Source organism: Agelaius phoeniceus, chromosome 30, assembly GCF_051311805.1.
Source record: "Agelaius phoeniceus isolate bAgePho1 chromosome 30, bAgePho1.hap1, whole genome shotgun sequence".
Classification (NCBI taxonomy): domain Eukaryota; kingdom Metazoa; phylum Chordata; class Aves; order Passeriformes; family Icteridae; genus Agelaius; species Agelaius phoeniceus.
In genome coordinates, this window is record NC_135294.1 from 4,079,521 (window position 1) to 4,093,721 (window position 14,201).

The following is a 14,201-nucleotide window of genomic DNA, read 5'->3' on the forward strand; positions in this document are numbered from 1 at the left end:
GGCTGAGCAGCAGAGGCAGAGCAGAGGCAGTTTTTGAGGAAGGGAAACGTGGCTGTAATGGATGTTCTGGAAGGAAGTCAAAGCCCAGCCATTGTTCAAGGTTTGCTTATTGACTTTAACATTCAAGGTAATTTTTTAACTTGACACTGGGGGGAAAAATTAGCCAGAAAGTCAAGAGCACTTGAAAAAAGCTGCTAAAATTGCTTAGGCATCATCATTATTATTGTATGTACACAGCGAGCTCTGTGCTGGGCATGGCCATAAATCCTCCTGCTGACTCAGGGCTAAATTGGGAATATTTACTCAGGGAAGCAGTCCCCCTTCTCCCCTTCCCCCAGAGTGGCTCCCAGCAACCCTCTGCATTCCAGTTGAATAAAAATAAAGAATTAATGCCATGACTCCTATTGTCGAGGCCTATTGATTCCACTTCGCTTTATTCTCTTTAAACCTGAATTTCATTTTGCAGGAAGTGATGTCTGTGGAAGAGGAAACTACTTCTTGCTACTGCCTGTTGGATCCTTATGCCTGTCACATTCTCTTAAACAGCTTTGGAACTTATGCCCTAATTGGGGAACCCATCTCAGACTGCGCCGTTCGACAGCTGAAAGTCGCCGTTTTTGGCTGCCTGTCTTGCAATTCTCTGGATTACAATCTGAGGGTTTATTGTGTGGATAACACCCCTTGTGCATTCCAGGTAAATGCCTTCACTTTGCTCCTCTGGGCTTGCTTGGTTTTCCCATTAAACCCTTTTACTCCTTTTATCCCCAACCTTAACCCAATGGGAATATTGGATTTTTTTAAGCACTTGCTGCACCATTTGAATAAATCCCTTAAATTCCCTGCAGTTGTGGATTTACACTGAGAGCTCTAGGGCGGCCAAACTCTCTTGTTTGCTCTCTCATTTTTTGCCACATTCTCAGCTAGCCAAACAACTCACCCAGCCCTGGTTTACAAAAATTCAATTATCCTGCATTTCCCCTTAGGAAAAAAAAAAAAAAAAAAAAAAAGCCAAATCCCCACATGGCACTTGGGATCAGAATTATTTTCCTGCACCGTGTTCCAGGACACAACAGTGACATTCTCTGGCTTTTGGTAAACTCAGGAGCTCAAAATATGGGGAATTTCAGAGGGTTTTGGATAAAATGCTGTTCTTTGGGGAACTGAAATGCAAACAGTTGTGAGATGGAATTTGCCATAAAATATGGCAAATTACAGAGGTTTTTGGATAAAATACGGTAAATTACAGAGGTTTTTTTGGATAAAATGCTGTTCTTTGGGGAACTGAAATGCAAACAGTTGTGAGATGGAATTTTTTTCCTTCCTCTTGCTGTGGCACAGGAATGGGAACAGGGCTGTGAGTGGAGCTGCTGTCTCTGTGCTGCTAATAAAAGCCAAGGCACCAAAAGGATTGTTAGAGGCTCACAATGGCTGCCTAATTATCCTCTTTATAACACTTAGACAATTAGTGGGTACCGGTGTCTTCCTGATGAGTCTGGAGGAAATGATCAGAAGAATAATTACCAGTTCTCTGCCTTGCCAGGAGTGAGCAGGGTGTGTGTGGATAGTGAGACAGTCCTGAATTCATGGAGTGATGCAGCCCTAAAAGCAAGGCAATACCAGGAATACAGGAATTACAGAATTATCAGGAATATCAGAATTTCAGAGGTTTTTACATAAAATATGGGGAATTACAGGGGTATTTGGATAAAATATGGCAAATTTCAGAAGGTTTTGGATAAAATATGGGGAATTTAATTTTTGGATGAAACATGGGAAATTACAGAGGTTTTTTTGGATAAAATATGGGAAATTACAGAAGTTTTTGGATAAAATATGGAAATTACAGAGGTTTTTGGATAAAATATGGGGAATTGCATTTTTGGATAAAATATGGGGAAATTCAGAGGTTTTTGGAAGAAATGCAGGGAGTCTCAGGGGTTTTTGGATAAAATATGGCAAATTACAGAGTTTTTTGGATAAAATATCAGAGTCAGGGTTGCCAAGTGGTGTTTGGCAGTTAATCCTGCACAGTGCAGGTTTATGTATGAGACAAAGTTCCCTTGATTTTGACTTTTTCCCTAGCTGAAAACTCTCCTTGCTCCTCCAGCAGCTGCCTTGGAGCTTTGGGTAGTTCTGAGTGTGCTGGGAAACTCCTGGCTCTCAAAACTGGAGAGACCCAGATCCTTTGTGTTTTGCCCCAAATGCTGCTGCTGTGGGAGGAGCCCCACATCTGTCACTGAAGGCAGAGCAGCACTCACACAACATTCACAACCATCCAGCATTCTCCAGGAATTTTGAGAACGGTTAAGAAATAATTTGCTCCCTCTGTGGCTGGAAACCAAAAAACTGAAACCTCCCAATATTCTTTCTTTGGATGAACCCAACCACTTGACTTGGTTTGGAAAGCCAGGGGTCTGCTAAGGAAGGCAGGAGCCTCCCCTGAAATGGAGAATGTAAACCCCCTCTCTGAATTGCTGTAAATTTTAAATTAAGGGGCTCTCAGGCAAAAAATATGGGAGCAGGAATAACAGTTCTTTAATAGGGAAGAAAATAAAAGGATAAAATCAACAATGCAGTGAATTAAACCAACAGTGCCAGAGTCAGAACCCAGCCTGACACCCTGTGGGTCAGGGTGTGGGCAGCAGAACCATTGGAATTGTGGCTCAGCCCTCCTGCAGTGCCAGGGCTGGTTCTGCTGGAGCAGGGATCCTGTAGAGAAGGGTGGAGTCTCTTCCTCTGAAGATCCAGGGGAAGGAGAGGCAGCTGCTGTTCCTCTGGGGAATCCAGTGGAGAGCCGAGAATCTCCAGATTATATCCGGGTAGGAATGCTTGGCTGGTGTTCCAGAATCTCCAGATTATATCCAGGTAGGAATGCTTGGCTGGTGTTCCAGAATCTCCAGATTATATCCAGGTAGGAATGCTTGGCTGGTGTCCCAGAATCTCAGATTATATCCAGGTAGGAAGGCTTGGCTGGTGTTCCAGAATCTCCAGATTATATCCAGGTAGGAATGCTTGGCTGGTGTTCCAGAATCTCCAGATTATATCCAGGTAGGAATGCTTGCCTGGTGTTCCAGAATCTCCAGATTCTATCCAGGTAGGAATGCTTGGCTGGTGTTCCAGAATCTCCAGATTCTATCCAGGTAGGAATGCTTGGCTCCTCCCTCTGGGCTCACATCTCCCAATGGGATGCTGCAGTTCTTATCAGCCATGCAGGGACATTCAATGGCCTCTTATCAGCAGATGTCTCCCCAGAGGGAGGAGTGGCTGTGGAAGAGATAAGGAAAACTGCCCATGAACAGGAGACAGCTGCCGTGCAGATGGCAAATAGAATAAATACATCTTGCCTTGCAATCTGGGACACCACCAGGGGTTAAACCAACCTAAATGCCTGGAAAAAAATTGGTTTATAATAGAAATCCATTAGTGCAGTTTCAGAGAGCTGGAGCATTGAATTTGCAGAAGGTCACAGTGATTCCAGGAGCTCCTCTAACGGCGACTTTGGTCCTGACAAGCATTAAACCCCTTCCATGGACACACATTTGATATAATTTATGTGGATTGAGAAAGGTAATTTGGAAGCACTGCTTGCCTGCTGATTTTTAAAGACTTCTGCAACCTTTCCTCCCTCACTGGTGTTTTTACTGCAGCAGCACAGGAATAAACATTGCTTAAGTACCGGCAGGGGTGATTTTTTTTTTTGCCATTATGTTTTAAATTCACCGAATTACATAAAAATTTCTCTTGGAACAGAGCTCTGGAGGGCTGTAGTGCAAACCCCTGCCCAGAGTCTGCCCTTCACACTGCTCAGGGTCTTGTGCAGGGATTCTGGAAGTGCCTTAGAGGTGGGAAATGGAAGTGAATGATTTCACCTGAAGCGTTTGAGGGCTCTGAAAAGCCAAAGCTGCTCTGGAGTCCAGCTGGGCTGGGCTGCACTGGGGGTGTTGGAGAGTGGAGACAGCCAAAACTTCAGTGTCCAACCAGCATTATCTGCCCAGAAATGGGGCTGGCAGTGACCAAACCCAGCCTTCTGGGAAACATCAATATCAAATATTTATAAATATAAATATTTATATTAGAAATACCATCACCTGCCCATGAGAGAGACTCCACTGTGCATTCAACACTGTGGGGGAACTTGGGACCCCCACAGAGAGGAATTCTGGATCCCTGAATCCAGAATCCCCAAATCACTGGATCTGGGGTTTGTTCCTGACACTGGAAATATTTCTCCTCCTCCCTTGCAGGAAGTGGTTTCGGATGAAAGGCTCCAGGGGGGACAATTGCTGGAGGAACCCAAACTTCTGCATTTTAAAGGCAACACCTGCAGCCTCCAGATCTCAGTGCTGGACGTGCCTCCCTTCCTGTGGAGAATCAAACCCTTCACTGCCTGTCAGGTACTTGGCATTTCACTGCTTCCCCCTGCACTGGGGGAGAACCCAAATGAAACTCAAATGAACCAAGGTTCCTTTTGTTTAAAAAGCTTTAAACCCCCCGAGCATTTAACAAAAACATGTTGGCTTTTGGTTCTGACAAACACAGATTTCGTTTACACCAGAACGCTGTAAATTTGTCATTTTACAGAAATGCTTGTGCCTTCCCCCATTTCAGTTGCCTCCAACAGAAGGCAAATATTCCTGCTCAAACTTAACCACTCCTCAAGATGTTTCTAATATCTGTCATTGCAGTTTTGATATAACTATGGAAATATGGCTAAAAATGACATTTAAATGTAACCATGAGTTCAAATCACAGCACGCAGAGAGCAAGCATTAGAACTGAAGAGCAGCAAATTGGTTTTTCTCTTCTCCATTAATTAGAGAGGCTGTTGAAAACCGAAAAGAAAAAATCAAAACAAAAGAAGAATTTCCAAGGATTTTGATGACTGGAAATCTTAAGGAATGTGCTGGCACATGGAGTGGGCTGGTTTTAAAACACAGCACTCAATTAGAATGTACAATTCTCCCTTCTCCCAGAAGCAGAGACACAGTTTTTGCATCCTCCAGAATTTTGGCAAAAACCCTGTTTTAAATGTGTTGCCACGTTCCCCAAAACATAAAACATAAGAGGGTAATGGGCTCTCAAAGTTATAAACACAGACCCAGAGCCAGAGCAATCCCCAATTATCCCTCATGGGGATAATTCGGGCTACAGCTTAAGAAATTAAATAAATTAATCCTTTTCAGCTTCTTAGGAAGAAGAGCTTTTTGGTGTTTTAATTGTTCTTCTCACTCACCTGTATTTTAAAAGCCAAGCCAAGCAGGGTTAGGATGTCCCAGTCCTGTCAGTGTGTGCCCAAAATAAAATCAAATCAGAGGAGTTTCCTCTTAATGCAACAAATTCACTTCTGCCCTCAGCAGATTATGGAGCTCCACACTTTGATTATTTTATTGTCTCCTAATCCCTTCTCCAAACACGAAGAATAAATGTCTGGAATTCAACCTCCAAGTGCCACTTAGAGCCTGATCAGAGCAGGGGCTCAGGGCTGGGGAGAAGCCTGTGCCCAACCTCTGCTGCCAGAATGGGCTGACCCAGGGCTGCCCTGACCCAGAGGAAAATTTACATTTTCTAACTGGTGCAACTGGGACGGCTCGGGCAGCTCAGAAGCACAATCACTGTTCCTCAGAGGAGCTGCAGAACCTCCCCTGGCTCGGTGCTTCCCTCGCAGTGAAAAGTCTGGTGACAGCTCTGGTTTGCTTCCAGCCCCTTTATAGAGAAAAGGATCTATTTTTGCACGTGGAGTTTCTTCCAGTGTTCCCTGGGTTCCTCTCCTACGTCCCACCCTGTGAGAGCAGCTGCTTGTGCTGCCTGGCAGGAACAACTGAACACAGCCTGTTCCAGGAATGTCTCTGGTCCAGCAGCAGAGCCTCCCCGGGCAGCGTGGGGAGGAGGATTTATGGAAATGATGTCTCAGGGAGGCCGAGCAGATGAATAAATCACACTGAGGAGCTGCTGGGAGGCAGCTGGTGGCAGGTGGCACCAGGATTCCTGCAGATCCTGCTCAGAGCCCGTGTTTGTCCTGGCCTGGCACGAGCAGCTGCCCAGGGCTTGGCTCCCTTCCCGCCGGGGATCCCTGAGAGATGTGGGTGGTGCAGGCAGAGCAGGGATGGGCATGGCAGGAGCTGGGCAGGCACCTCTGGCTGCTCAGATCTGCGTCTCCTGGAGGATCCAGCTCTGCCTGGGGCCACGAGATGATTTACAGCCCCTCTGTCTGCGAGGAGCTTAATTATAAACGCAGAGTGGAGCTGAAAGCGTCTCTGGAATACTCCAAGCACTCATTGTTGCAGCACTCCTTGCTGCTCTCTCTGCTTTGTTTCACGCAACTCCTTTCAGCTGAGTGATTCTTCCATTTGGAGTGAAAGCAGAGATCATCACCCTGAAAAAAATCTAATTACAGCTGCTCCACTTCTAACATTTTGCTAACGTTTCCTTTATCATTGAGAGCATCTTACTACTGCTGCTGCTTCCAGCTCGGGATCCAGCCTGGGGCTGGGGACAGGAGGGAAGGGCCAGGGCAGATCCTGGTGGGAAATTCCTTTGGGATGGAGAAGGAAAGGGTGGCAGGGCCAGGGCAGTTCTTGGTAGGAAGTTTCTCTGGGGTGGAGAAGGGAATGGTGGCAGGATCAGGGCAGTTCTTGGTGGAAAATTCCTTTGGGATGGAGAAGGGAAGGCTGGCAGGGCCAGGGCAGTTCTTGGTGAGGAGTTCCTTTTGAATGGAGAAGAGAAAGCTGGCAGGACCAGGGCAGTTCTTTGTAGGAAGTTCCTTTGGGGTAGAGAAGGGAATGGTGGCAGGATCAGGGCAGTTCTTGGTGGAAAATTCCTTTGGGGTGGACAAGGGAAGGCTGGCAGGGCCAGGGCAGTTCCTGGTGGGAAATTCCTTTAGGATGGAGAAGGGAAGGGCAGCAGGGCCAGGGCAGTTCCTGGTGGGAAATTCCTTTTGGGTGGAGAAGGGAAGGCTGGCAGTTCTCAGTGGGAAGTTTCTCTCCTTGCATTCTGGTTACAAGGTGATTCCAAGGAGACACAGAGAGGAATCCCGATCCTGGCAAGAGGGAGGAAGTGAAATGCATCTTTTTGAAGTCTCTTTAGGCATCTTTTTTAAGAAACTCCTGTTACTTGTTCCTCTGAGCTCTCGGTCATTGCCACACCTCAGTTCCATCAACTCAACCCTCATTTTCTGGCTTTGCTCGGAGCTGGAGGTGCCATTACCGAGCCCAGCCCAGCAGAGCAGCACTGGGCGCGTCCCCCAGGCCGTGTCCCCTGTCCCTGACGTGTCCCTGTCCCACAGGAGGTGCCGTTCTCCCGCGTGTGGCGCGGCAGCCCCCGGCCCCTGCTCGGCGCCTTCTCCCTGGAGCGCTTCAGCCCCGCCACCACCCAGCTGTGCTGCACCGTCTGTGTCAGGCAGCTGCAGGGCCACGAGCAGCTGCTGCACGTCCAGACCTCCGTCCTCGAGGTACAGACACCAGCACCCCCTGGTCTGCAGGGCAGGGTGGTCATGGAACAGAATCCTGGGGTGGGCTGGGGTGGCTTGGCTTGGGTTGGACTGAGTTGGGTTGGGTTGGCTTGGCTTGGCTTGAGTTGGGTTGGCTTGGGTTGAGTTGGGTTGGCTTGGGTTGAGTTGGGTTGGCTTGGCTTGGCTTGGAAGGGCCTTAAAGCCCATCCAGTGCCACCCCTGCCATGGGCAAGGCCACCTTCCACCATCCCACCCCTTGGACCCATCCAGGGAGGGGGCACCACCTCTCTGCGTTCCCTCCCCAGCTTTGTCCTTTCCTCCTGTAGTTTTTGCTCAAAGCTGGAAGCAGCCTTTAAAGCCTTGCAGATCTCATTTCCAGCAGAAATCAAGGCACAGAGACTCTGCAGCACCAACAATAATTTATCAACAATTTAATAATTTGTTGTTTGGGTTGGTGGCTGCAGTTCCCCCAGCAAGAAGACCTTGCAGAGCACTGAGGGCTGGGGATTGAAGTACAAATTCTGCCTTGTGGGGACTGAGCCCTGCTCATGGCTAAAAGAAATCAGACCTACAGCTGAGCAAGCTGCTGATCTGTCCACAGCCATGAGAACTTCAGCAGCTGCATTTTTTAGATTATTGAGCATCTTTGTTGATTAATCCAGATAAACACTTCTGGATTAGAGCTCTGCACCCATAAATGCTCTGAGCAGGGAGTGCAGCAGCTGGGCAAGAGCACACAAACACCATCCTGTGTAGAAACTCCTCAGAGCTGGCCAAGTGTTTTCTGCTCCTTTTATTGTTATTTTATAAAACCCCTCTGTCACTCTCTGTGTCTCCAGCCCGTGCTGCTGCTGCCTTGCTCTCCCTCTCTGCTGTGTTTTTAAGGGCCCTGTCTGTACACAAGTCCCCAGAGCATGTTCCCGTTCTGCTTCAAGCAGATTTACTGCTGTGGAAGGCTTTCTCATGCCTATCTCCAGCAGTGATTGAAGAGGGAGGATAATTTGACTGCGAAATAAATCTGTGAGTGACAACTCCCCCCCGGAGCCGCTCCGTGCGCGACAATCCCCGCAGCGCCCGGGTCGCTGTGCTTATCTCACACGTGCAGAGCAGGAGCTTCTCCTGCTCTGCATCTCGAGCAGAGCCCGGGGCAGAGCTGCAACACCGGGTGCTGAGCCTGGCTGGCCCTGGGGACCTGTCACAAATGGTGGATGGAGGCTGTACCGTCGTTGCTGCTGGTTAATATTGATGCTGTGTCGCTCTCGGATGAGTAATGCACTGAAATTTGACTCTGTTATGCAAGGCTGGTGTGATTCCACAGGAAAAGAGGGGCCAGATCCTCTCTGGATTTCAGAGAGGCTAGGAGAGCTGACGTATTTAAGGAGTTCAGGTGTTTAAGCAAACCCAAAGAAAGAAAGAAACAAACACAAATTTGTGTGCCCATGTTTCAGGCTTAAGCAATTAAAGATTTAGAAACCCAGCACTGCTGTGCAACACAAAAATAACCAAAAAAGAAAACTCATGGAAGTAAAACCCACCATTTTAAAGGTTTTTATGCACAAGTCCTTGTGATGGTGAAGGAACACCTTCTGGGTGTTCTTTCACAACTCACAAAATCACCTCTTGTAGCAGGCCCAGAGCCTGCAACACTTTCCTGGCGTTCAGAAGCTTAAGATAGGAAATGCCAATTCATGGTGACTGGAACCTTAGAAGCTCCTCTCTGCTGCCTTTGGACCCCTTGCTTATCTCTCTGTAAGACTATAGGTCACTTTCTTTTAGCCCTTGCTATTGGACAATTTCCAAAACCCCTGTACCCTATATAAAGAGCTGTCACTGGGAACCTTCACAGAAGATTCAATAAAGATGCTCCTGTGGAGCCCCACACAGCTCCTCTCCTCCCTCTCCCTGTGCCTGCCTGCCTGGGCACCTAGCAAGCTGAGAGCTGAAATCACAAGGAGCTGATAACCACTAAAGAGCTGATGTCACTTAAGCTTGCTAAGGTTGCCTGTGGCCAAGAACTGCTTGGGAACTCGGACAAGCTGTGCTGGGCAGGTCAGAGCTATCTGTGACGCTGGCTGGGGGCTGTGTACAAATCATGAACGGGACAGGACTGCTGGGAACGTGCCTTGAGCTGTTTTATTTTCCAGCATCAGTCTCATTCCATGGTAGTGACAATGGGAAGATGCCACCAGCTCACATCCCAGGCAGCAGACCAAGAAATTAATGTTACAACTTACTTGAAAAGTTTTTTGACCAATCCCACAAAGCAAAAGCACATTGACAGTAGTTCCATCCAACCACTATTAGCACAGGTACCTTTGGTTAAACAATGCTTGCTTATTTAGAATACAATACTTACTTGTAAACTTTAAAACACAATGCACAGAGCTCTATTATTAAGTTTCAAACTTCCTAATATCTCTCTAGATAAACTTTTCTGTAGCTTAGGGAGTTATTCTAGACAAGCGTTAACAGACAGACCATTGTCCTATTTGCCCTTGCTTTTCTACAGTTTAAATAATTTTTCTGCTGCCCAATCTCATGGCTGCTGCTCAGCTCCAATCACAGTTCTGCTGTCTCTGAGGCCTTTTGCAGCTTTCCCAAACCCCTCTGATTGTGTGGATTCCCACAATTTGGACCCCGCTGCATCCTGCTGGGGACACCGCGAACCCCAGCACAGCCGCATTAACCTCTGAGCCATTTTCTGTTGTCAGCTCAAGCAACCTGAGGTTTGACTCTCCTTTCCCTGCAGGCTGAGAGAGAAAACATCCCCTTCTTTGGCCACGAGGACAGCGCCTTCCCCGCCCAGCTGGGCCCCAAGGCCTTCAAGATCCCGCGCTCCATCCGGCAGCGCATCTGCGCCACCTTCGACGCGCCCGGCGCCAAGGGCAAGGACTGGCAGCTGCTGGCCCAGAAGAACAGCATCAACAGGTGATGGCAGCGCCCCGGTGCAGGGGGATACAGGATGGGTAAATGAGGATGCTACAGAATGCAATCTTAGCCCCTAGAGAGTTGCAGCTGAGCCAATTATTAGGGATTAGGAGCAGGCCTGATGTTAACAGGCCGCAGCTGTAGCCAATGAGAAGAGTGTTATAAAGGAGTGGATTGGTTGGTTGAGGGGGCTGGAGTCAGTTGGCTGCTGTGAGGACAAGGCAGAGTCAGTGCCCAGAGGAGCTGCCTACAAGAAACATAAAGGAGGTGCAAAACTCTGGCAACATGGAACCCTTGCAATGTAATGGCAATAGAACTCTTGTAAGAGAGTGACAGCACCCTGGCACGGGGTCTGTGCTGGTGTTCACAGGGGTCCCAGGATAAGGGAAGAGACGAGGATCTGACTCCATGTTTCACAAGGCTGATTTATTATTTTATGAGATATATTACATTAAAACTAGACTAAAAGAATAGAAGAAAGGATTTCATCAGAAGGCTGGCTAAGAATAGAAAAAGAAGGCCTGATAGCCAAGGTTTGCGTCTCAGACTCTCTGTCCAAGTCAGCTCACTGTGATTGGCCGTTAATTAGAAACAACCAACATGAACCAATCAAAGGTGCTCCTGTTGCATTCTACAGCAGCAGATAATCATTGTTTTTCTTTTCCTCTGAGGCTTCTCAGGAGGAAAAATCCTAACGAAAGGATTTTTCATAGAATATCATGGCTACAGGGGTTGGCACCTGGAACGGGGATTTCGGGCTGTTCAGGGGTTCTTGGTTGGTTGGTTTGCTGCTGGTGTCAGGGGTGTGGCTGGCAATGAGGGGCTGAGTTGGGCTCACTTCTGGTTTCAGCTCCTTGTTCTTCTGCCCTCCCTCAGGAGTCCAAGGCTGCTGAAGGATTTTGTCCATCATTGAACAGTTGTTCAAAGCCCTTAGGAGCCTGCACGTTCCCCCAGACAAATCCCCTTGACTCCCTCTCTCTCTTTCCTATTCCAAAATGAATCCTGCAGATATTTTTTTTTTTAAGGGAAAGACATCTTTAAAAGAGACAGTCATGCTCTACTGTTAGGAGTAATAATATTATGATTATTAAAACTGAAAGATGCTGTAAAAACCAATTTACTTCTTACTTTGCTTTTTCTGCTTGGCTAAATTAAATTGGCGGAGGCAGCTTCCTCACAAAAATATTTTCTGATTGTCACAAACTCTATAAATGCGTTCCCAGGAGAGCAGAGGAATACTTAAATCAAGCAAAGTAACTTTCCATTGGCTTCCTGCTTTGTGTGGGAGCCTCAATAAACCACATCTGAGCCAAAGGAAAAAGAGTTTTGGATAAACACTTTGTTTTACCAAATTCTGTGCAAATCACCCCTGCAGGGTCCTAAAAATAGCACATTAACAAAATAGAAAATCATGGATCAAAGGTGTTGTGTCTTTGCATTTACAACCCAAGCATCAACTGCTGAGGGGTTTTCTTTTCCAAACACATGGATCATGCTGGGCATAGGGCACAACTGCAGCCCGGGCTGCTCCTCATCCCTTTTTCCCTCCCCTCACTGCAGCAATCTCTCCTTCTTCCTCATCCCTTTTTCCCTGCAGGAATCTCTCCTTTCTTCTCTCCTTTCCCTGCAGGAATCTCTCCTTCTTCCTCACCGCATTTTCCCTCTTCCCCTGCAGGAATCTCTCCTTTCCCTTGTGGGAATCTCTCCTTCTTCCTCATCCCTTTTTTTTCTCCTTTCTCTGCAGGAATCTCTCCTCCTTCCTCACCCCTATCTCCCTCCTTTCCCTGCAGCAATCTCTCCTTCTTCCTCACCTCTTTTTCCCTCTGTTCCCTGCAGGAATCTCTCCTTTTTTTTTCTCCTTTCCTTGCTAGAATCTCTCTTTATTCCTCACCCCTTTTCCCATTTTTCCCTGCAGGAATCTCTCCTTCTTCCTCACCCCTTTTCTCTCCTTTCCCTGCAGGAATCTCTCCTTCTTCCTCATCCCTTTTTCCCTGCATTTCCCTGCAGGAATCTCTCCTTTCCCCTACAAGAATCTCTCCTTTCCCTTGTGGGAATCTCTCCTTCTTCCTCACCCCTTTTTTCCCTCTGTTCCCTGCAGGAATCTCTCCTTATTCCTCACCCCTTTTTCCCTGCAGGAATCTCTCCTTTCCTTTTTTCTTTCCTTTCCCTGCAGGAATCTCTCCTTTTTCCTCACCCATTTTCCCTTTTCCCCTGCAGGAATCTCTCCTTTCCCTGCAGGAATCTCTCCTTATTCCTCACCCATTTTCCTCTCCTTTCCCTGCAGGAATCTCTCCTTATTCCTCATCCCTTTTTTCTCTCCTTTCCCTGCAGCAATCTCTCCTTCTTCTTCACCCCTTTTTCCCTCTGTTCCCTGCAGGAATCTCTCCTTTTTTTTCCTCCTTTCCCTGCAGGAATCTCTCTTTATTCCTCACCCCTTTTCCCATTTTTCCCTGCAGGAATCTCTCCTTATTCCTCACCCCTTTTTCCCTGCAGGAATCTCTCCTTTTTCCTCACCCATTTTCCCTTTTCCCCTGCAGGAATCTCTCCTTTCCCTGCAGGAATCTCTCCTTATTCCTCACCCCTTTTCTCTCCTTTCCCTGCAGGAATCTCTCCTTTCCCTGCAGGAATCTCTCCTTTTTCCTCACCCCTTTTCTCTCCTTTCCCTGCAGGAACCTCTCCTTCTTTGCCACCCAGAGCAGCCCCTCCGCCGTCATCCTGGACCTGTGGGAGGCGCGGCACCAGCACGACGGGGACCTGGACTCGCTGGCCTGTGCCCTGGAGGAGATTGGCAGGACACACTGCAAGCCCTCCGAGGTGCCAGAGCCCGAGCTGGACGAGCCCGAGTTCCCCTGCACCAGGAAGGGGCTTTAGTCCCTCTGTCCTGCCAGGACACACGGCCAGCAGGGGTTGTGGGGACGGAACTCGCCCCACATCAACGGCAGAGAGAGGAGCAGCAGCTAAAAACCCTCTGGTGATGAGGAAAACGAGCTCCTCCCTGTCCTCCTCCGCTTAAAATCCATCTTTTGGTGCCCCAAACGAGCCTGCACTCGTGTCAGTGCCGGGGCAGGAGGGAGAGAGACACAGAGCCATAGGAGGGAAATGTTATTCTGTGTTTAGGAACAGTCATGTTCGTGTACTGCCTAGTGAAAAATCAACAAATAACGTTGGATATTTCGAGCCACTGGAGGTTGGTCCTGGTTAAAAGGTTTCTCTAGTGAAAAATCAACAAATAACTTTGGATATTTCGAGCCACTGGAGGTTGGTCCTGGTTAAAAGGTTTCTCGCTTCGAGAGTGGTTTAAAATCTCATCACGTTGTCACTTTATGTCTGCTACAGGAAAACTGAAAATTTGGCCTTATCCTGTTCAGATGTTTGAGGAATTAGAAGATCTCATAATTATTTCACATCGTGTGTATTCCCAAATAATTTGTTTTAAAAATTCAGCCCCTTAATGAATGTACATTTGCTGCAGAGCTTTGCTGCCTGCTCTGTTACCAAAATTCCAGAACAAGCCCCTTCTCTCTGAGACTGGGGGGTGTGCACACGCCAGAGGAATTTTCTAATTTTCTACGTCTGCAAACTTTCTCAGTCAAAAAACTGTCTTTGGGGGTGGATTTAAATAACCAAATAACACACGGGAAATTTCCAGCCCTATTTTAGCAAGTTGAGACATTTATTTTTGTTACTTCACTCTCTGTGGCTGAGCTGAAGGTGAAGGCAATCAGCACAGCTTCATTTTGGTTTGGTTTCAGATTGAAACCACAAACCCCACATGGCCCTGCCAACACTGGCCTGGATTTTGTTGCACAATTTGGGAATTTCACAG

The 14,201-nt window shown here is 47.6% G+C and overlaps 1 protein-coding gene across 2 annotated transcripts in view; it reads left to right on the forward strand.

Annotated features, from left to right (window-relative positions):
• Positions 1-13,779, forward strand: part of UNC5D (unc-5 netrin receptor D) — a 111,498-nt gene extending 97,719 nt beyond the window's left edge. For both annotated transcript variants that reach the window (XM_077191776.1, XM_077191777.1), the window contains exons 12-16: positions 467-694; positions 4,245-4,394; positions 7,283-7,447; positions 10,197-10,375; positions 13,045-13,779. In XM_077191776.1, coding sequence (XP_077047891.1) covers positions 467-694; positions 4,245-4,394; positions 7,283-7,447; positions 10,197-10,375; positions 13,045-13,246 — 924 coding nt within the window. In that variant the 3' untranslated portion in view covers positions 13,247-13,779. The remainder of the gene's footprint in view (positions 1-466; positions 695-4,244; positions 4,395-7,282; positions 7,448-10,196; positions 10,376-13,044) is intronic.
• The last annotated feature ends 422 nt before the right edge of the window (positions 13,780-14,201 follow it).